The sequence below is a fragment of the Mercenaria mercenaria genome, chromosome 11, assembly GCF_021730395.1.
Source record: "Mercenaria mercenaria strain notata chromosome 11, MADL_Memer_1, whole genome shotgun sequence".
Lineage (NCBI taxonomy): Eukaryota > Metazoa > Mollusca > Bivalvia > Venerida > Veneridae > Mercenaria > Mercenaria mercenaria.
Genome location: NC_069371.1, coordinates 3278292 through 3303338, shown reverse-complemented (window position 1 = coordinate 3303338; position 25047 = coordinate 3278292). Strand labels below are relative to the sequence as shown.

Here is a 25047-nt window from a genome sequence, read left to right as displayed (position 1 = left end):
AAAAAATATTTCAAAACTAACAGACTATTAATATATACCTATATCCAAGAAGATACTTGGACATTCATAGACTTTCAAATAAAAAACAAGTTCTGCAAATAGACTCTGTTTTGTGGTATTGGAATGTAAGTGATATGCTCCACAGAATCGCTCACAGGATGACATATTGCTGGGTAGCTGAATGGATAACATTCATCGATAATTATCTCTGCTTTTAAAAAAAGGTAAGACTTTTTACAATTTGTTTTATTGCGATATGATAATTTATATCTTTGAAAGTTTCCCCCCCCGTCATTCAAAATATAAAAAATATTAAAGGGGCATACCACAAAATTTAAGACAAATTTTCCAAAATTTCAAAGCAACTTCCACTACTTATTTACTTACAGGATAATTGAGTGTCAGGCAAAAGCTGTAAAAAAAAACTACTCTAGCACTCTGTAAAGTAAGTAGAAAATATTTCTAGTCTGTCAGGCCGGCAGCAAAAATATTTCTAGTTTGTCAGGTCGGCAGCAAAAATATTTCTAGTTTGTCAGGCCGGCAGCAAAAATACTATATAAGATAGGAGAAATTACGATGCGCTTCACAACATGGCCTATCATATTAATGTAATAATTACTCCTTTTTTTCCTTATAGATGTTGCTATTGCCTTATAGATTCAATGCTATATGTCTCACGGAAAAAGCTATCTGTCTCACGGATAATGCTATCGGTCTCACGGATAATGTTACCTGTCTCGTGGATAATGCTAATTCTGTCTCATGGATAATGCTATCTGTCTCACGGATAAAGCTATCTGTCTCATGGATAAAGCTATCTGTCTCATGGATAATGCTATCTGTCTCACGGATAAAGCTATCTGTCTCATGGATAAAGCTATCTGTCTCATGGATAATGCTATCTGTCAGTTATAAGGTATACAGTACAGTCTACATTAACTCAAGATAATCCTTAGTGCAAGTTTGCCGTCACTGCTTCAATCAATTTAGTGTTAGGCTTAAAAAAAAAAACATTTAAAGATTAAACTTATCATACCTTTTTCAAAGCTGCCAGATCAAAAAGATAATTTGTAAAATGAAATGGACAATGATTCAGTTGATACTGACAAAATGTTGATGATATTTGAGAAATTAAAGTAACGTTTTTAAAGACAAAGCAAAAAGGCGAAATGTTTAGTCACACAACCAAATATTATGTTTAATGATTGGAAGAAGAGTCATTAAACAGACAAAATGTTGATAAAAACACAGAACAGAGTGAACATTTACAAAATCCATTACATAAAACTAATTTAGACTTAAAAGATAAGCATAAATGATGAGGCTAATTGCAAAGCCCATTTATCTTCTTTTTTTTAATAGAGATAGAACAAAAAGGCAACATATCATTCATTTTTCAGAATAAAAACTGTCTTGAAATCATTTTTCTCATACTAAAATACCACAACAAATAGTGGTTTAGGGGAAGTAAAGGTTGGGATAATGTTAAGTCTGTCTGCTATGTCTTTTTTAAATCATTTAAGTCACTGATTTTTTTTTTCAAAATCAGCTAAGAAATGAGAAAAATATGAGCATTTCAATGTTTGACCAAAGCGACAGCAATTTTGTTTCCATGGCAGGGATGCTTAATACTACTATGAAATTCTTGAAGTTAAGAAAATATTTTTTATATCATGATCGAGAACAGCAAAATGTTTTAATGTTTATTTTTTTCTGCAAGGTCTTCTTAAATCATTTTAAAAATGAGAAAGTTCAAACCTTTTATTATTTTATCAAAATGCAAACCATTTTATTTCCATGACAATATAAAAACAAATCAATTTGTTTTTATATTTATTCAAACTCTCAGTATTTCTTTATATAATTCTAAAAACAAACATTTCTGTTTCTTTCCAACTAAAATGAAAGAAATTATAATGCTTTAGATATTAAACTCAACAAACTTTACAAGGGTCAGCCATCTTTCTAAATTTTGAAATTTCTTCCAGTATTTTTTTAATGGATAGTAGGAAATCTGTATATTGTGACCCATGTTGTTTCAGATATTAATTTTAAGAAATATGATAATTTAAAATTCTTAAAATGTACAGAAAATGAAGAAGATAAAACATCTGTGTTAGTTCCAGGGTAAAATTTACAGAAAATTATTTTTGTATATATTCACATATATTTAAACCGATGGTTCTTTTCATAGACAATGTTTGCAAGCTGTTTAATAAGTTCGCTAGTTTACAAATAATTCTCAAAATTTTGATATTATGAAGAAACCAATAATTATCTAAAAGTTCCGTTGGCTAGGCAACACTTTTAGCCATTGGGATTAAACTGTAACAGCATATGACCCAAATGATATACTATATTGATAACGTAGTACTGTAAAATGCGAATTATTTGCGTTGTTAGAATCAAAATAATAAACAATTGTTCTAATATAATTTTATCAGTAAATAAAATATGGGCAGTCGTTTGGATGTGAATAATTAAAGAACTCTTGCTACACACTCGTGATTTAATCATTACGCATCCTAACTCCTGCCCATATTATATTAACTGAAAAAATACAGGAAGAGATTTATTATTTCTTAATTAAAAACCTTATGACACGTAAGCTGCACACTGCAGGGTACAGCCTAAAATATATACCTCAATCACCCTCTGTTCTGAACGCTTAATCAATAAAACTATGAATCTGATCTGTTTGCTTCGGTAAACAGACAAGTGATAATATCTTACTACTTCCATTTTTCACTTCTCAGCAAAAACCCGTATCAAAATATTTGCCTTATCTTTTGCAAACATTCAGATTAAATTCCAATGTTTGTGTTAAAAAAAAACAACAACAACAACAACTTTCTACTATCCAGTTTCAGCAAAACAACAACAGTTTGCATGGTAATAACTAATATTTTACCAGATTTTGTTTTCCACCAATTTTGTATTTGACTTGCATTTCGATTTTAAAATATATTTTAAACAAGAGAACCTTCATGGCCCTGAATAACTGACCTGACCTTGATATTTCAGCCTTGTTTCTGAACATCCATCAAATGAATATAAGAAGGTTTTTCTGTCTTTAGCTGTAGTGGATTTAAACCAGGCTCAAGAACAAGTTTGGTTAACATCCACCTGGTGCTTCAAGAGAAGAAGCTGTTTAATGTTTTTTTTTTTTTCTATTTTGTAGCTCTAGCCACCCCTGAAAGAAGTCAAGTAGGATCATTTAGATAAATTTGAAAAAACTCTATCCATGGATGCTATACACCAAATTTGGTGAAGACCCACCAAGCAATTTTTTTACCTCAAGTAACCCATTGTCTATCATCATCTACATTTCATAGAGTGTAAACAAGGTTTTTCTATCAGTTGAGCTAGTGTAAGTGACCTACTTTTCGGCCCCAGATCACCAAGTTTCAAACATGTCCAAGATAATATATTAAGGAAGTTAGAAGGGGGTTAACAGTAAAATTGTTGATAGAAGACCATGGACCACACATGACACACATAGTGGCATCACAAAAATCTCCTCAAAGGTGAGCTAAACTAGAAGATGCTTTTGTAGAAAAGCGCATGTCTCCCCCGATGCATAGTAGTACAATGCATAGTAGTAATAGGCAAGAAGTCATTAGGGAACAGGAGCAAAAGTCAAAGAGACACTGATGGTTATCTGCAATAGGCATCATCTTCTCGGCATGTCCAATCATCCCACAAAAGTTTCACAATCTGGGTCAAGTTGTTCTCAAGTTATTGATGGGAAAGAATTTCCCTGTTCAGGCCCCTGTGACCATGACCTTTGCTGAAGTGACCCCAAAACTGATAAGCTTAATCTACTCTGTAAGTCCTATCATCCTACAAAGTTTGAAGATTCTGGGTCAAATGGTTCTCAAGTTATTGATTGGAAACCGTTTTTCATTTTCTGATCCCTGTGACCTTGACCATTAACAGAGTGACCCAAAAATCAATAGGTGTCTACTAATCTACATGACCAATCATCCTATGAAGTTTCAACATTCTGGGTCAAGTTGTTCAGAAGTTATTGATCAGAAACGGTTTTCCATGTTCAGAGTGAAATTTATGTGGTTTTTATTTACTAAATACTATTGGTGGTTATGTTGGAAGAACTTTATGCGGCTATTTTTATGTAGCTATTGTTTTAAATCATGATTTCAATACCCAAAGTATGGTAGGGCCTATTAGTTTTAGTGGGAATCATGTTCCTTAGATAAAAGTTTCATTGGTTTGCAGCTGCATTCAATAAAATGCATTTTTCTTGTCAAGGCTAGACACATAAAACTGGAGCAACAGACACATAAACTTATTCAACACATATTAGCTGGAGATCCACTTATGGACAGCCATTGTAACCTTTGGAAATAAAAGTATCCATATTTCAACCCTTATCATGCAGGACATGATTGATTCTGCCCATGGTACTGTCCAAACTGAAAGATAGAAAAGTTCATTATAGAAATTTAGCAGGGTAAAGGTTAACTGACTTTTTTCTAGATGTACTTGGGTTACCCCCCTTGCATTATTTACTAAACACATAACAGAATGTTATAGACCTAGTAAATAGTGCAAGGGGGGTAACTTATGTGGCTACTGGTGAGCATTCTGATACATAAGTGGAAATTATTCAGTATCTGAATGCTTACCGGGGGTTAAGAAAAATATGTGACCGTATGAATGTGCCAAAACAATAAGTACAATGAAAACCCACTAAACAAAACAAACTTAACAGACCAAGGAAAGTTTTTTTTTCCCCCTTCAGTTATAAGGAGCTTACTGTGGACAGAGGCAATTTGTTCATTTTATAGAGGTTTGTGCATGTTTAAGGATCATGTAAGGGGGGTGGGTGGGGAATGAATGAAAAACATATTTTTGAATGAATGAAAAATAGTTATATCTTACATATTTTTTGAAACATTGCAGTTTTTTTTTTGTCATTTTGACAGTTCTATATTTACTTTCATTTTTTTTATAAATATAGATGGTTTGTAACACTTTCAACTCCCAGAGTACCTAGATATATGATTGTTATTAGACACACAATAATCATAAAAGTAATGACAAAATACTTTTGAAAAAAAATGATATCCCCTACAAAATACAACCTGAACAGTTGAAGTACATGTGACAGAGGACAAAATGTATTGTTCAACAGAGGACAACCTGTCTTTGAACTGTAAGGTACATTCTTTATGATGGCCTAATAGGCATAAAAAACTAAAACAAAAATTCACCTGATGGGAGGTCTCAAAAAGCTTTACAAGACCCTTAAAACTACTTCAATGAGTGAATTTTGAGTGAGATTTTTCAAAATGTTCTTTTCCAGCATGTTTGGCACAGAATGTATATATGACAATGAAATTAGATATTGGTGAAGAAACAGGAAGAATATTTCTGGTAATTTATTAAGATATCTTGCAAAAATCATGCACCACTTGTCAGTTTCACAGCAGGCACATTTTATAGATAACTGAAAGAAAAAAATTCATCTTCAAAGTATCTGTATGAAAGGTGTGCTGAAAATAAGCTCAGTGCCACACCATCATTGTCAATTGTATTCATAATTATGTAGACTGTATCTAATTTCAGGATTCTGTGGACAAGGACAATGGCCAAGTTGGCAGTAAACTATACAGAGTTCTCTATTGTAACTCAAATGGCAGCTGAATTCACGGCATTAAATCATGCAACTGAAAATGCACTTAACAATATGCGCAATTCTAATGTAACGGAAAGTGTATCGAACGTTACCGACAACTGGAATATATCAACAAGTATGTATTATGATGACTATGAGGAAGTAGGTGCATTTGACAATCCATTTAATGTTGTAAAGTTGATAGTGTGCATTCTCGGACTGATTGCAAACATAATGTCAGTAACAGCCACTGTGCACATACCGCACGGACTGACAACACACTCAAAACTGATCATCAGTCTGGGTGTATCCGACAGTCTCATTCTGATAGCAGCTCTTGGTCATAACTTCTTATATATCACATCATCAGTAGAATGTATCTACATAATAAAACGTGTACTGCATGATACGGGTGTTTTGGCAACACTTCTAAACCTGTTAGCAATGGCAGCGGATCATTACCTGGCGATCATGAAGCCAATGAGTTACAGTAGATTCATGACACGTCTTCGCTGCAACTGCTCAATTTTGGCGATATGGACTGTTAGCCTTATCGCCGGACTTCTAGAGATAATTGTTGGCCAATTCATCAAAGCTGAAATAGGCTTTGAAGACTTTTCATTTTGCAGTAAACTTTTAATAGACCAATTTGATGCAGAGTTAATTATGCCAGTGCTAATATTTGTAGTACTGTTCGGTGTAGTTCTTTTTTACACAAAAATTTACTTTGTCGCAAAGAGTATTATCTCTAGAGACAGAATGCTCTACCATGACGAAATGCACAACTACAAAGCAATTATAACCACAATGCTCATAATTGGAACCTTCATCATTTTCTGGACACCACTAGCCATTTTCAAAATTTATACGCACATAAATGCCGAGGCAAGTTATCATTCAGATAAAGATCAACTGGAGTTGGCAGAAGATTTAATGTTTCTACTGCTGCTGCTGAATTCATTGGTTGATCCACTAATTTATGCGACTCGACTTCAAGAAGTTCAGCGGGGATACAAAGTTTTGTTCTATAAAGTTTTCCCAGATCGCCGTTTCTCAATTAATGAGGAGGAGTTCAGGCATCAAAATGCATCATTCTGTTCGAAGCGACGAGACACACTTCACACGTTTGTCGGCGACACTGCTGGCTGTTCCAGTCCCGACAGTCCCTCGGACAAACTTTCCGACTTTGAAAAGAAATTTGAAGAATCCTCTTTCATGCCTGATCACTGTTGTGTGCAAAAATAAGATGCTAACTGCTGCTGTTTAGACTGTCTAAACAAACCTGTTTTCAGCAACTCCCTGTGTTATGTGACAACTCTTCCAATAATGCATTTCACTATACATATTAAGTACATTTATAGTAAATGACTTGAGTGTTCCTGATATATGTTACCATGAACCAAGTAATCAACTACAATAATTACTGGTCTATAAAAAGAATTTATAATGCAAAAAAACAACAACAAAAACAGAAATGTGTGAAACATAGATAAAATACTTGAGAAAGAGAAAATTCATATCTTGGCAATTACTGATATTGGAAATTACCTACTGCAAAAAATAATTTCAACATTACTGATGAATGCAATAATGATATGTAAACTGATAAGTGCAAAATTTACATGTCAACTGTTGACTTTGGAAAAATATTGTGATATGTGTGTACTTGTTGTGAAATATTTTCATGCACAAGGAACTATGAAATCAATCATATTAACGAAGAAATAATGTTAAGTGGATTTTCCAGCTGGGTCAATCTAGAGCGTTAAAGCAAATAATTAACCCTTGTTATGCTGGACACGATTGATTCTGCCTTTGTGACCAGTATAGATCATGATCAGCCTGCACATCCATGCAGTCTGATCATGATCTGCACTGTTCGCTATTCAGTCAGTATTTTTTTGGTATGCACCAATTTTAACAGTTAATGGTACTTGTCCAAATTGAAAGATGGACAAGTTCATTATAGAAATTTAGCAAAGTTTTTAAAAACTTTGCTATCAACAGGAAATAACTGTTATAAACTGAATGCCAAGATTTATTTGCATTCATTGTCAGTCAGTATTATAACCAAGATTGACAGTCATTCATTTGTTTAAGAAATAATACATCTCATTGCTTTAAAGTTCAGATGCTAAAAGGAATCATTTCATGAGGGCACAACCCTTGTGATATAATAATACCCATCTGAACAACAAACAGTGATTTTATTCAAGAGCAAATCACTAAATGAGATATATTATTTCAATTCTAACATGTTACCAAGGAGTTTTTAAGTACATCCTTGACGACATCCATTAAATATTTGCCTGTTTTCTGTTGCTTCCTTTTCCAGTGTGCCACTCTGATGATTAACACTATGACGTTATAATTGTGGTGTCAGAAAAATGAACTTTTGTATAATAACATACAATTTTCAGCCTTCTTTGTTTAGTAGGAAAATGAATCTGGTCTGTTAGAATCCTAGATATAATCAAATCCACTGTTTACATTTGTATTTGTTACCAACCAATGTGCATATAAATCCCATTCCAATACAAAACTAGAAGTACGTGAAGTCTCCATATTTTGTAGAAGGTTCAGTAGCAAGAAAAGTGCTTGAGGCTTTAGATGCTCACACTTTTAACTGCTGTTTATTCAAATAAAATGAATATGATATCTATATCTCTAATACTGCAACAAGAGGGCCATGATGGCCCTATATCGCTCACCTGTTATCATTGCACTTAAGGACAAGTCTTCAAGGTCAAAAGATCATAATAGAAATCAATCAAAAGAATTATGAGAAAATATAGTTGAAATTTTCTTTAAGTAACTTTAAAAACAAGATTTGAAAACATTTTGTAGAGGTCCACAAGGCAATGCTACATGTCAAATATCTAAGCTCTTCTGGTTTATTTTTAGAAAATTTTGAAGATTTTTCTATGTATAATCAAGTAACCCCACGGGGCAGGGTCAATTTGACCCCAGGGGTCATGATTTGAATAAACTTTGTAAAAGTCTAATAGGCAATGCTACATGTCAAATATCTAAGATCTAGGCCTTCTGGTTTATTTTTAGAATTTTTTTTTAAGATTTTCCTATGTAAAATCAAGTGACCCCTAGGGCGGAGTCAATTTTGACCCCGGAGGACAAGGTTTGAATAAATTTTGTAGAGGTCCACTAGGCAATGCTACATGTCAAATATCTAGTCTCTAGGCCTTCTAGTTTATTTTTAGAAAATTTTTGAAGATTTTCCTATGTAAAATCAAGTGACCCCTGGGGCGGGGTCAATTTTGACCCAGGGGGTAATGGTATGAAAATTTTTTGTAGAGGTCCACTAGGTAATGCTACATGTGAAATATCTAAGCTCTAGGCCTTCTGATTTATTTTTAGAAAACTTTTGAAGATTTTCCTATGTAAAGTCAAGTGACTCCTAGGGCGGGGTCAATTTTAACCCCCGGGTCATAATTTGAACAATTTTAGTAGAGGTCCACTAGGCAATGCTACATGTCAAATATCTAAGCTCTAGGGCTTCTGGTTTTTGACAAGAAGATTTTTTAAATATTTTCCTATGTAAAATCAAGTGACCCCTGGGGCAGGGTCAATTTTGACCCCGGGGGCCATGATTTGAACAAATTTTGTAGAGGTCCACTAGGCAATGCTACATGTGAAATATCTAAGCTCTAGGCCTTCTGGTTTATTTTTAGAAATTTTTTGAAGATTTTCCTAAGTAAAATCAAGTGCCCCCTGGGGCGGGGTCAATTTTGACCCTGGGGTCATGATTTGAACAATTTCAGTAGAGGTCCACTAGGCAATGCTACATGTCAAATATCTAAGCTCTAAGGCTTCTGGTTTTTGAGAAGAAGATTTTTTAAGATTTTCTTATGTAAAATCAAGTGACCCCTGGGGCGGGGTCAATTTTGATGATTTGAACAAATTTGGTAGAGGTCCACTAGGCAATGCTTCACACCAAATATCTAAGCTCTAGGGCTTTTGGTTTTTGAGAAGAAGATTTTTAAAGTTTTTCCTTTCGGTTGCCATGGCAACCAGTGTTCTGCATAGAATTCAATTCTTTGAACAATTCTGAAAGGGGGCCATCCAAGGAACATTCCTGTGAAGTTTCATCAAAATTGGCCTGTTGGTTTAGGAGGAGATGTTGTTTAAAGGAAAGTGTGGATGGACGGACGGACGCCAGACGGTGAGCGATCACAATACCTCACCCTGAGCACTTTGTGCTCAGGTGAGCTAATAAAGCATACATGCAAAATGTAAAAAGCTTTTGCTTACAATCATTTTTAAAAAGCTTTTGTTAACAATCATTTTAAATGCTTTTGCTAACAATCATTTTTTAAAAAAGCTTAGATTGCTAACTATCATTTTAAAAAGCTTTTGCTAACAATAATTTTAAAAAGCTTTTGCTAACAATCATTTTAAAATGCTTTTGCTAACAATCATTTTTAAAATGCTTTTGCTAACAATCATTTTTAAAAAGCTCTTGCTAACAATCATTTTTAAAAAGGTTTTGCTAACAATCATTTTAAAATGCTTTTGCTAACAATCATTTTTAAAAAGCTTTTGCTAACAATCATTTTAAAAAGCTTTTGCTAACAAACATTTTAAAAAGCTTTTGCTAACAATAATTTTAAAAAGCTTTTGCTAACAATCATTTTTAAAAAACTTCTGCTAAGCATCATTTTTAAAATGCTTTTGCTAAGAATCATTTTTAAAAAGCTTTTGCTAACAATCATTTTTAAAAAGGTTTTGCTAACAATAATTTTAAAAAGCTTTTGCTAACAATCATTTTCAAAAAGGTTTTGCTAACAATCATTTTAAAATGCTTTTGCTAACAATAATTTTTAAAAAGGTTTTGCTAACAATCATTTTAAAATGCTTTTGCTAACAATCATTTTTAAAAAGCTTTTGCTAACAATCATTTTTAAAAAGTTATTGCTAACAATCATTTTTAAAAAGCTTTTGCTAACAATCATTTTTAAAATTTTTTGCTAACAATCATTAATTTTGATCTTTACTATGTGTTATAAATAAAATAGCATGAAACAGATAGCTTTGACACTGTGTTTGAAGCACCTTCAGTATATGTTACAATACATTTTCATTTTCTGGGTCATTCTGTGCCTTCTGTTTGCTTTCGGGTCCTGTCAAGGGACCAATTTTTTAAAATTCAATTATAGATGTAATACAAAAAAGCAATGTTTGTTTGTGTTTTTTTACCTGAATTATAAGTCACACCCATACAATATAGGTCATACAGTATGTCGGCTGATTTCTGCCATTTTATTCTGGTGTGCTGGCATGTTTAAAGAACATACACAAACCAGAATGACAAATAAGCCCGATATGACAAGAGCCATGTCAGACATGGCTAATCCCCCCACCGGGCATATCATAATTGAAGGATGTGGTCCGCATCAGGGGTTTTAAGATGTAGAAGAAAGAATAAGTCAGTAGTGAGGTGGTTTACTGCTAAATTTTATTAATTTTCATGAAGAGTATAACTATGATGTTTTTCTATATGGCTACTGTAAAAAGAAGGAATGGAAAGCTAACAGGGAACAAGAGTGCCAGAATGTCACAATATACGCCCGTCACAGCAAATTTCTTTACTCTAGCAGCTGTAATTGCAAATGGAATGCTAATTTTGTGGTTGTTTAGTAATCATTGTAAGTCTTTTGTTTTTTAAAAACCACAAAAAAACTCCTTACTAGGTAGAGATACCTTATATATAATAAAATTAATAAAATACACCTAAAACTGGAGAGTAACATCTATGCTGTACCACAGAAAAGTCGTCTTGTTTTTTCCCTAGTGTCAATTATAAAAATGTTACAATATAAGTTATTTATAGTAACAACTAAGGGAAGTTAATCTTTAACAAAAAAAAAAAAAAAAAAAAAAAAAAATTGCAAGTCCACACAAAAATCTTTATCAGGAAGAGACTGGTCAAAATACACCTCAAAATTGTATTTAGCATGTTTGTTGTACTACAGAAAAGTGGTCTCGATTTTTCCCTACGACTAGTAATGAAAAAGTTACAATAAAAGCTATTTAAAGAAACAACAAAGGGAAGTAATTCTAAAGAAGGGAACTGCGCATGACACTTCGTCTCATGATGGTGTATAATTGTGCCAAGTTACATCAAAATCCCTCCATGCATGAAGAAGAAATGCTTCGGACAAAGTCATTCTTGTATCTGACCTTTGGCCTCTAAGTGTGACCTTGACCTTAGGCCTAGTGACCTGGATCTTGCGCATGACACTCCGTCTCGTGGTGATAAACATTTGTGCCAAGTTATATCAAAATCCCTCAATGCATGAAGAAGAAATGCTCCGGACAAGGTTTTTATTCTTGTATCCTTTGACCTCTAAGTGTGACCTTGACCTTAGAACTAGGGACCTAGTTCTTGCGTATGACACTCCGCATCGTGGTGGTAAACATTTGTGCCAAGATATGTCAAAATCCCTCCATGCATGAAGAAGATATGCTCCGGACAAATTTCTTTAAGAAAATATGATAAAGGGGAATAACTCAAAAAATAGGCAAGGTAGAGTTACTGTTCTTGCACACTGCACTTCCTCCCAATGTGTTCTATCAGTGTATGAAGTTTGAAGAAAATCCCTCCAGTACTTTTGGGGTTATGCTCCGGACAAAATGTTTTAAGAAAATATGATAAAGGGGAATAACTCAAAAAATAGGCAAGGTAGAGTTATTGTTCTTGCACACTGCACTTCCTCCCAATGTGTTCTATCAGTGTATGAAGTTTGAAGAAAATCCCTCCAGTACTTTTGGAGTTATGCTCCGGACAATTTTTTTTAAGAAAATAAGATAAAGGGGAATAACTCAAAAAATAGGCAAGGTAGAGTTATTGTTCTTGCACACTGCACTTCCTCCCAATGTGTTCTATCAGTGTATGAAGTTTGAAGAAAATCCCTCAAGTACTTTTGGAGTTATGCTCCGGACAAATATCGTTGCGGACGCACGGACGGACTAACGGACGGACACACGGACGGAGAGCATTTCTAATATCCCCTTCACCTTTGGTGGGGGGATAAAAAATAAACTGTTGTATTGGCATGCTAATTTGTCTTTTTGGCATCATTACATTCCAAAATGAAAATGAAAAATTAGTGCATGAAACGACAAATAAGTTTTCTGTCGTATTGGTGAGGTTATATGTCATTCTGGCATGACTAGGCAGTCTTCAAACAATTCAGAACAAAATGGCAGAAAGCATCCACTATATATACCACTGTCTTTTGTGGCTAGTAACTGTGTAGGCTGACCCCAGGTGTCCCACAGCAGTATATTAGGTATAAAAGCACTCCTGGGCAGAACCCCCACTCAACATACAATACATGAAGAAAGAAGATTAGGATGAGATGTGATGTATCTTGACATGTCCTGTTAATTTTCTGTTAATTTTTGTGTAATTAAAGCAGGGCTCAACAAATCCCCTTGTCCGCTCATAAATACGAGTAAAAATGGGCTCTGATTAAGTGGAATTTCTGCAGAACTGGAGTGTCCTTGACATTTAACCAAATGGTGTCCTTTAATTCATTTCTGCAAAGTTTCATTATTTTAATGAATTATCACGAATTATAAGACATATTGACTTTCCCTTTAAAAATGAAAAAGACGGTTGTTATTTGAATATGTTATATAGCCATTCTTTGAAACAGAAGCAAAAATTAATATATTTTCTGTTCATAATTAATAGATATATATATGTTACGTTAACTTATTTTAAGTGTGTAACCTGCTAAGTTCATCATAAACTGTGTTGGTTTGTATGATGTTCTCCTGGGCTTTAAGCCTATTGCAATTGAATGAATAAACTAACTATTCATACCATTAAAAATTAAAGTTGAACATCAAGTTATATCTAGTAAAACAGAGCTGTCACATGAGACAGCGTGCTCGACTATTTCAATGCTCGATAGTGAAAATGGGCACATCTGAGGAAGCTGGAGCAGTCACTGGAGTGTTTAATGACTCCAATAAAGATGAAGGTATTGGACAATAGCTTATGTTTGTGTCAAAAGAATTAAGTAGTAAGAGAGATAAAGATAAAGAGTGATGCACCTTGTGTCATATGATGTGGGTGATGATGTGAAACAACTACTTTAAATTTGAATCAAATCCATTTAGTAATAACTGAGACAGAGTGAAAGTGCACCAAAACTTTAACCTGAAATTCTAAGTAAACAGGGGAGATAATTCATGAAATACTGGTGCTAGAGTCATGCTCCTTTTGTTATATGATGTGAATGATTGATGCTGAACAACTATTTCAAATTTCAATCAAATCCTCTCTGTAATAACAGAGATATAGTGAAAATGCATTTATATTAACATTAAATTTTAAGTAAAAGAGGGCATTATTCATGAAAAATTGGTGTCAGAGTTTATGGACCTTGTGTCATATGATGTGGGTGATAAGGTGGAACAATATTTTAAGTTTGAATCAAATCCATTTAGTAATAACTGAGATAGTGAAACTGCACCAAAACTTTAAAGTGAAATTCCAAGTAACAAGAGGGTCATGATGACGCTGGATTGCTCACCTGAGTAATATGAGCTACATATTTCAAATGTCAAACTGATGCTAAAATATTAAGAAAGTCAGTAGGTCACATTCATGGTCAATGAAAGTCAGTTTTACGATAGGTGTGTAAAAATGTGTATGTCATCCAAATTTCAAGGCTGTATCTTAAAAAACAAGAAAGTAGGTCAGCAGATCAAGGTCAGTCAAGTGACAACATATTACTTGGGTTCATCAGGTAATTATAATTAAACAGTCTTGGAAATAGGATCAGATAATTTTTTAAGTATTTTTTCCTATATAATCATATAATAACTAAGTGACCCCGGGGCGGGGCCTCTTTTGACCCCAGGGGCATAATTTGAACAATTTTGGTAGAGGACCATAAGACAATGCTACAAACCAAATATCAAAGGCCTATGTCCTGTGGTTTCAGACAAGAAGATTTTTAAACTTTTTTTCCCTATATAAGTCTATGTAAAACTTGGGACTCCCGGGGCGGGGCCATATTTGACCCTAGGGGGATAATTTGAACAATATTGGTAGAGGACCACTAGATGATGCTACATATCAAATATCAAAGTCCTAGGCCGTGTGGTTTTGTACAAGAAGATTATCAAAGTTTTCCCCATATAAGTCTATATAAACCATGTGACTCCCGGGGCGGGGCCATATTTGACCCTACGGGGATAATTTGAACAATCTTGGTAGAGGACCACTAGATGATGCTACATACCAGATATCAAAGCCCTAGGCCCTGTGGTTTTGGTTGAGAATATCTTTAAATTCCTTTCGGTTGCCATGGCAACCAGAGTTCTGCATGGAATTCAATTATTTGAACAATTTTGAAAGGGGGCCACCCAAGAATCATTCCTGTGAAGTTTGGTGTTCTTCTGCCTTGTGGTTTTCAAGAAGAAGATTTTTTTAGAAAATGTTGACGGACGCAAGACGGACGACACACGACGGACATTGAGCGGTCACAAAAGCTCACCATGAGCCTTTGGCTCAGGTGCTAAAAAGGGGAATAATTCATGAAATATTGGTGCAAGAGTTATGACCCTTGTGTCATATGATGTAAGTGATGATGTGGAACAATTATTTTAAGTTTGAATAAAATCCATTTAGTAATAACAGAGATAGATTGAAAATGCACCTAAACTTTAACCTGAAATTCTAAGTAAAAAGGGGGCATAATTCAAGGAAAATTGGTTCCAGAGTTATGGAACTTGTGTCATATGATGTGGGTGATGATGAGGAATAACTATTTTAAGTTTGAAACAAATCCATCAAGTACTTACAGAGATAAATAGAATGTGCATCAAAACTTTAACCAAAGTGTGGATGCGGAAGGATGCTGACACCGGCGCCGGGTCGAGTAGGATACCTCTCTATACTTCATATAGTCAAGCTAAAAAACGTTTGTGCAAATACTGACAAAACTAAACATAGTTTAAATCTGCTCACTGAAGTAAACACATAATTATACAAATATAATCAAAGAAACAATAATTATATTGATTTGGTCAAAGAACAAATATTTTTAACAAAAAACTCAATAGAGTTAATTGTCACCATCAGAAAAACATTTCACAGAGCTGATATAGGACTCATTTAGCATATACAATAGTAACAATGATTTATAAGGGGAAAAAAGTACTGTTCAATACCATCAGGAAACATACTTATTGTTAGCCTGTCTCCCACTTTGAAGTTTATGATATGTTTTGTATTTCTGGATCACTTGATCTTAAAGTAGGAGTGACATTTGACAACTGTTTCATTCATTTTGTATTATATACATTATAAGACTGCTGGATACAGGGCTATACACCTACAACACTTTTTATTTGAGCTATATTTTGTAGTTTTCATACATTCTGATAAAGATATATTTAATTAACAACATGTTACATGTATCAAAACTAAATGTTTCATCAAAGGACGGGATATGATAAGGACCAAAAATGGCCCCCACTAAATATGTAGGCATAGGAAAAAGAGATCAATATAACTGCACCTTTACTAATCCTACCAGGTGTTCTGTATACAAAAGTGCTTCTATTGTGACACTTCGATACAAGCAAAACTGTATTATCTGCACTATAAAATACTTACTGGTATTTCATTTTATTATGGGCTTGTTAAAAGTTAATTTTTACCATAAGTAAGTTGACAAAATCATAGGAACCAGTGGTTCAGGGGTAAATCAAACACATATTAATAAATCCTAAACGATTTTGTTGTGCAAAAATGTATAATATTGTGTCTTAAACCGTTTTCGTTTTCTACTCTATTGTGTAATTGCAAGGGAAGTAAACTAATAGATATCTCTGCTTTAAAGTACTAGCCCAAGGCAAGAGTTGACATTCTTTGCAGATCACAACTTTGAATTAAATCTTAAAATTTCTGTTATTGATATTAGCAAAATTATCATACATTGCACATTTGTGAAATCATTTTTGTTAATTTCAAAGACTTGGAAATCAATTTCTGTACTTTATTTAACGTATTTCTATCAATGAAAATGTTAGGGTCTATCTCTAAAATATGCATTTAAAACAACACCATTTCATTGGTAATTAACTATATTTTTCAAAATCCACTAAGATATAATGACCAGACGTCGGTAATGAACCAAAAATAATTGATTATTACACCTATCTAAGATTTACGCTGAAAAGATATTTGATCATTTAGAATGAGGGTATAGAAAACTATTTTGCAATATATTTTATTTTATATTGATGAACACTATAAATTGTATGTCGTCACAATACACAGTGATCCAACTTCTTGAAACGAATTTTCATTTTGTATTCTAAGACAGAATGATCGTGCAAAAACAAAGAAAACAAGGAAGATAACTCTTTCATGTAAGGACGACCGAAAACTCTTTTAAGAAATAAGATCTTTTTTAATTTTATACATCTACATAGGCGTATTCTCTACTTATTATGTCTGTTTCGTTTTATTTTGTATCAAGAAAATTTCTAAAACTAAAATCCAACTTTCATTTCATATGCGTTACCATAGCAACATAGAAACAGTTTTGCATTTTTTTGGATTTATAGTAATTTAGCGAGTTGTTTCACATACTTGATGAAATATTAACTTTCAAAAAACATTTTTGCTTCTATATCTCCTTACATATTTAGTGGTTTTTTTGTTTCGTATACGGAATGTTCTTCTTGTGTGACATTCGTATAAAACAAAACCTTCGAATAAATCAGGAGGCAGGACTTTGTCTTACAAGTTTACATTTGTCATATTTTCGGTGATTTTTTATTTAAATATGTAATGAAGTATTTTCATCAAGTAAGTTGAAAAAAAACAACAGTGTTCATTTTACTTGAATAAATAATATACGAGTTGAATACTATTAAATTCTTACCACATAATTTAAACACGTACCCGCAGAAATGTCGCCGGAAATGAGTTAGATCGGTATTACAACTATGGAAGCATATCTATGTAGTTTATTCAAAGTAATTTCTTGGATTAAATCAAAAACGTTTCCTTTGACACGAAACTATAATATCGATATGAGAAGCACGAAATACACATTAGCATATGTAAGATCATTACGAAGGAGTGACATGAAAGGCACGTGCAGTTTCCCACCAAAATGCCCTTATATATGTAACGTAAAATGCTTCCGATTTCCTGCAAAAGATTTTGGATTATAGATGAAATAAAATTATTTGATTTTAGTCCATTATGTTATATTCCGATTACAATTGTTGCATTTATATTATATATTGCGTTTATATTAAAATCAGTTTACAAGACGACCTGGGGTATACCCAAGTAGTAACATTTGTATGTGCGCATGAAGACATTTGATTTTATTCTAACGGTATTGAACACTGAATTCATTAGAGCGGTAGGTATAAATTGTTTACAAAATAACAATAGGTCATGGTTGTACAGTGAGAAGCAGATGACCCGGCTTTCCTCTGGATTACCGCTTTTCCTTTCCTCGAATAGAAAGACAGACAGATTCGAAACGAAACGGCTGCAGCGATAAAGAACCGGCATAGTTGCTCAGTACGCCGTATTAGTCTAAGAAACATCTGCGCACGTACCCACGTATAAGCTAATAAGTGATGTCTATAGTAAGCTTTCAATCATGCTGAGTGATATGTGCGCAGAGGTATTTTTGTACACTAATACTTGCGCAGATGTTTAATACAATTACGTGCGCATGTAACACATAACGTAATTCTTATTACGTGCGCAAGTAAAAGATATTACGTGAGCACGAAGTAATTAATAAGTGCGCACGTTTTAGCATGACAAAAGCATCCATGCCCCACTCTGTGATACCTTAACTACATGTATATACATTTCTCGGTTTTTTAAAAATCATTACTGTTATTCTAGAATAGAAAGAGAAAAAACACAACACCTGTATATGTGCCTTCATTTCAAAAGCTTATTCATTAACAGTGCAGAGAGCCTAGCTTGTCCGGGCCCACTTCGATGAATAAATTCATCAGAAATGAAATGTCGAAATTGATTTATATAAGTCAAAGAAGTATAAAATACACAGAATGGCAACTGGCTGTAATCTCGCGTGAGCTCGTGTCAGAATGTGATTCGGCGTTATCTTACTAAAAACAAACATCGGCGAGCATGGAGTTACAATTTCGTACCTTTAAAACTACATTTAAAATACATGTTAGCTTCTAAAACAAAATTAGTTTAATTTGAAATGGTCTTAAGATATGAAGTACACATTTTTTTTTTTGCCATCGAAAGAAGCGTGGTCATACGGTGATAATTATTTTACCGATGAATAATTGCTTTCGCATACAAAATGGCGCATGGAGAAAGCGCCACTTCCGGTAAACGAGATCTCATTTTTTGTCACGGGAGGTTGGCGAGATTTGCTCTACATGCCTTTCAAGTTGCCAATCTATTTATTTTTATAGCTCTTTGTATAAGTTGAAGAACTTGCTTCGCAAGCTCAATAAGGACACCGCAGATTTGCGGATCGCAAGTGCGATCCCCGGGCGAGGCTTTTCTTCTCCGTGACGATTTGATAGGGGGTATTGTGAATATAATCATTCGTCCTCCATCTCATAATCATGTGGGGAAGTTGACAACTACTTGCGGAGAACAGGTTTTTACTGGTACGGAATCCAGGAACTCTGATTAAGTTAGTTGTCCATTACTGCTGAAAAACCGCGTTAAAACACAAAACAAAACAAATCACAATCAACCTGCAATAAATTATTAAAAACAATAATAAGATGACGTGTCTTTCGATATTTTAGATATTTTTAAAAGCAAATATAGTTTAGCTATTGTGTTTTAAAAAAGGTTATATAGGGATTTTATCTTTTATTCATAAAATAAAATATTTCACACCGGAATTGACATGTCAGTGACATTAATTGACTCAACATACATTTATTTATGAAAGTTCGTACGGCGATGAAGGAGTATTTTAAAACTGATGAAACAATTCTGAGTTGTTGACTTACTATTTTTCATACGTCATAAAAAAAGAGGTATAAAAACACATGTTTATAACTTTATCACAGACATACAGTAAAAGAATAATTGACTAATTATAGAAATAACGCGGTTAAATAGTTTAAAATATTTTAACTCGCGGCTAAAAATATAAAATCTAAATATGGTTTGCAACTCACCATCAAAGAATAGTACTTTCTGTCGTTTTTGACTTTAAAAAAAAGTTTAACAGGATTTGTTGGGTATCGATCTCGCATACCTCTGACACTAGGCATAAAACTTCATTTCAACCGTCGTGCATACCGACTGCGTCACTGAAACTTAGATACAAATTACGTCATAATTTTTACATAAAAGAACTATCTACATGTGTCTACTAGTTGCGGTGTGCATGAGTTATCTTTCTTGTCTCTATAACATTTATGCAAACAATAACAATTTTCTTTTTAAACAACTTTAATTACACTTTATTCTTTCTTTTAAAATGCCGCTTAAACAAAATCAACTTGAATATTATCCCCAAATACAGTTCAAGTAGATCTAAAACATGTAACTGATCATTAAAATGTCTAGATCTACTTTCAGTTTCACTTTTGCATTAAACTCGTCTCTAAACATTTAATTTTCTTATAAAAACAACTCTTGGTTATCAGTTTTATGATTAGAACAAAACTCCCGCGTATCTGTTTGATGCTCGGTTGCTTAGAGATGAGCACCTTATCCTGTTTCCTTCAAAGAAAAGTGAGGCTAAAAATTGCGAAAAAAAGTGGAAATTCAATATGAGCCGGACCGAGTGTCAAGCTGATTTTTTCTGAAAATGTATATTTTAGTAACCTTATTTCCTCAGCAAAACTTCAGCTTGACACCAGCTCCGGCTCACAATGAAATTCGAGCATGTAATGTGTAAATCGTGTGTAAAAACGGTAAAAGTCACGGACCTCGAGTATTTTAAAGGCCTGAGTCGTACAAATAACTTGGTTTTGAAGTTTTTAAAAGTCATAGTTTTAACGATTATGATCTTCTTTTTTGTTTTAGACAGTTAAAATTTCAATTATGGAGTTTTCATATTCTAATTATTTAGGGGGCCATTTCGCATATCTTATCATATCCCGTCCGTTATTAATTTGTTATTACCTCCCTTTATAGTTAAACTTCGTTGTTGTTGTCTTTTTTGGTTGGGTTTAATGTTGCATCAACACAATTATAGGTCATATGGCAACTTGCCAGCTTTGATGGTAGAGGAAGACCCCAGGTTCATCATGAGTGGGCACCTGGGTGAATAAGAACCACCGACCTTCCGTAAGCCAGCTGGATGGCTTCCTTCCTAACATGAAGAATTCAATGCCCAAAGTGAGGCTTGAACCCACATCGGTGAGGGACATGTGATTTGAAGTCAGTGATTTTAACCAATTCGCCACATAGGCCCCAACATTAAAAGCTGATGTCATCTGACTCCAACATAATTTTTTTTTTTTACTGTACCGTTTGAAAGTTGCAAAATTTTATACAATTTGATTTCTTAAATAAGCTCAGTTCAATCTATCTGGTAACCAAGGTTGACAAAAATGTTTAATCTTTCATTTGGCAAACTGTCACAATATATGCCCATTACAGCAAATTATTTTTGACTTTTTAAAGATACTCTACTTACTGAGCAGACTGGTTGTCAATTTCCTCAATTTGGACTTATTCAAGGGCAATAACTCTAAACCAACAAAGGCAACCCATTCTGGTTATTAAACTGTGTCAAGAGGATATGCTTGTTAACATTCTGAATAAGTTTGGAGAAAATTGGACAGGAAATGCTAAAGTTATTAAATGGACACTCAGTTTTCACAATTTTAACATAACTCAAGGGCCACAACTCAAGACTTGGGAGTGTATCAAGCTTGTAATCAACTAGAAGATGCTTTTGTAGAAAAGTGCATGTTTCCCCCCAGTGCATAGTCGTAATAGGCAATAAGTCAATAGGGGACAGAAGCTAAAGTCAAAGAGACACTGGTAGTTGACTGCAATAATAATCATCAATTTGACATGTCAAATCACCCTATGAAGTTTCAACATTCTGGGTCAAGTGGTTCTCAAGTTACTGATTGGAAACTGTTTCCATGGTCAGGCCCCTGTGACCTTGACCTTTGACTGAGGGACCCCAAAAAACAATAGGAGTCATCTACTCTGTAAATCCTATCACCCTGTGAAGTTTGAATATTCTAGGTCAAAGGGTTCTCAAGTTACTCACTAGAAATGGATTTCCATGTTCTAGCTGCTGTGACCTTGACCTTTAACATAGTGACCTCAAAATCAATAGGGATCATCTATTCTGCATGTCCAATCATCCCATGAAGTTTCAACATTCTGGGTCAAGTGGTTCTCAAGTAATTGATCAGAAATGGTTTTCCATGTTCAGGCCCCTGTGATCTTGACCTTTGATGGAATGACCCCAAAAACAATAAGGGTCGTCTACTCCATAAGCCCTACCACCCTATGAATTTTGAAGGTTCTGGGTCAAATGGTTCTCTAGTTATTGTCCGGACAGAGGGAAGGATGGATGGGCGGACGGACAGACAGAGGGATTGACAGACTGGGCAAAAACAGGGTGGAGACATAATAAATGTCTAGGATATTATGACCAAGAATGATGAAAATTGTGTAAGAACTACTCAAGCATGTAGCAGACAGTCAATTTTAGAAATTTTAGTAATTCAAGAGCCATAACTTTAAACTTTTGCGACAATCTAGCTGGTTATCTAACTTGGCCAAGATATTATGCCCTTAAACATTGTGACCCAAAGTGGACAACTTTAATGGAAGTGGCCCACCTACCAGAGATGATCACATTTCAGAGGAGTATAAAAATGAAACAAGAGGACCATGATGGTCCTGAATCGCTCACCTCTTCCCACATGACCCAGTTTTGAGTATGACGTCGTTTTTTCTATTATTTGACATAGTGACCTAGTTTTTGAGCTCATGTGACCCAGTTTTGAACTTGACCTAGATATTATCAAGATAAAAATTCTGACCAATTTTCAAGAAGATCCATTGAAAAATATGGTCTCTAGAGAGGTCACAATGTTTTTCTATTACTTGACCTATTGACCTAGTTTTCGAAGGTAGGTGCCCTGTTTTGAATTTTACCTAGATATCATCAAGATGAACATTCTCACTAATTTTCATGAAGACCTCATGAAAAATATGGCCTCTAGAGAGGTCACAAGGTTTTTCTATTTTTATACCTACTGGCCTAGTTTTTTAAGGCACGTGACCCAGTTTCAAACTTGACCTAGATATCATCAAGGTGAACATTCTGACCAATTTTTATGGAGATCCATTCACAAGTATGGCCTCTAGAGAGGTCACAAGGTTTTTCTATTTTTAGACCTACTGACCTAGTTTTTGACCGCACATGACCCTGTTTCGAACTTGACCTAGATATCATCAAGATGAACATTCAGACCAACTTTCATACAGATCCCATGAAAAGTATGGCCTCTAGAGAGGTCACAAGGTTTTTTTATTATTTGACCTACTGACCTAGTTTTTTAAGGCACGTGACCCAGTTTCAAGTTTGACCTAGATATCATCAAGGTGAACATTCTGACCAATTTTTATGGAGATCCATTCACAAGTATGGCCTCTAGAGAGGTCACAAGGTTTTTCTATTTTTAGACCTACTGACCTAGTTTTTGACCGCACATGACCCTGTTTTGTATTTGACCTAGATATCATCAAGATGAACATTCAGACCAACTTTCATACAGATCTCATGAAAAATATGGCATTTAGAGAGGTCACAAGGTTTTTCTATTATTTGACCTACTGACCTAGTTTTTAAAGGCACGTGACCCACTTTCAAAACTGACCTAGATATCATCAAGATGAACATTCAGAACAACTTTCATACAGATCCCATGAAAAATATGGCCTCTAGAGTGGTCACAAGGTTTTTCTATTATTTGACCTACTGACCTAGTTTTTGAAGGCACGTGACCCACTTTTGACCTTGATCTAGATATCATCAAGGTAAACATTCTGACCAATTTTCATGAAGATCTAATGAAATATATGGCCTCTAGAGAGGTCACAATGTTTTTTTATTTTTAGACCTACTGACCTAGTTTTTGAAGGCAGGTGACCCAGTTTCGAACTTGACCTAGATATCATCAAGATGAGCATTCAGACCAACTTTCATACAGATCCCATGAAAAATGTGGCCTTTAAAGAGGTCACAAGGTTTTTCTATTATTTGACCTACTGACCTAGATTTTGATGGCACGTGACCCAGTTTCGAACTTGACCTAGATATCATCAAGATTAACGTTCTGACCAATTTTCATGAAGATCTTGTGAAATATATGGCCTCTAAGAGAGGTCACAAGGTTTATCTATTTTTAGACCTACTGACCTAGTTTTTGATGGCATGTGACCCAGTTTCAAACTTGACCTAGATATCATCAAGGTGAACATTCTGACCACTTTTCATGAAGATCTTGTGAAATATATGGCCTCTAGAGAGGTCACAAGGTTTTTCTATTTTTAGACCTACTGACCTAGTTTTTGAAGGCACGTGACCCAGTTCCGAACTTGACCTAGATATCATCAAATGAACATTCTGACCAACTTTCAAAAAGATCCCATGAAAAATGTGACCTCTAGAGTGGTCACAAGCAAAAGTTTAGGGACGGACGGACGACAGACACCGTGCGATCACAAAAGCTCACCTTGTCACTTTGTGACAGGTGAGCTAAAAACAACTTTTTTCTCTAGGTTGTGAAAATAGATATACATGCCTGTAAATATCCCTTAAACTTTCACAAAAAGTTTATAGAGGTACTTTCCGGAGTAAACCTGCCCAAGCTAAGCACTGACCCTTGCATATTCTTGTGACCTGCATTCAAGTTTGTTGAAGCAATGTAACTTGTGTGTTACATACTTTTTAACCTTTACCCTGCTAAATTTCTAAAATGGACTGGTCCATCATTCATTTTGGGCAGTACCACTTATCATTCAAAGGTGTGTTCACTGAAAATTTACTGACTAAATAGCGAACAGTGCAGACCATGATCAGACTGCATGGATGTGCAGGCTGATCTTGGTCTGCACAGGTAGCAAAGGCAGAATCATTTGCCGCCAGCCGGCTAAAGGTTAAACAGTTTTTCATATGGCCAGTTAGCAACTTCCTGAAGTAGAACTGATTTGTTCTCAAGGACAATGGCTTCAAACACACTGTCTCAAAAAAAATAGTTGTCTCTCTGGGAACCATAAGAGAAGGGAAACAACTCTAGTTCACAAAAATTAACAATGAAATGCAGTTCTTTTTCTTGTATCACGGCCCTGCACATGACTTTTGACCTTAAATATATGTAATGACACACTGTATCTT

At 34.5% G+C, this 25047-nt stretch overlaps 2 protein-coding genes across 2 annotated transcripts in view; one reads left to right on the top strand and one right to left on the bottom strand.

Moving 5' to 3' along the window:
- LOC123532148 (DNA mismatch repair protein Mlh1-like) overlaps window positions 1–25047 on the bottom strand; it is a 260143-nt gene that overhangs the window by 181246 nt on the left and 53850 nt on the right. The window lies entirely within an intron of this gene.
- LOC123532150 (melanocortin receptor 4-like) lies at window positions 109–8735 on the top strand. The gene is made up of 2 exons (XM_045313512.2): window positions 109–224; window positions 5593–8735. Exon 2 carries the CDS (start codon window positions 5612–5614, stop codon window positions 6884–6886), a length of 1275 nt encoding a protein of 424 aa, XP_045169447.1. The 5' UTR covers window positions 109–224; window positions 5593–5611; the 3' UTR covers window positions 6887–8735.

Bases quoted from the DNA above. Each gene is read 5' to 3' on its own strand.
- LOC123532150 (XM_045313512.2), top strand. From the start codon at position 5,612: ATGGCCAAGTTGGCAGTAAACTATACAGAGTTCTCTATTGTAACTCAA.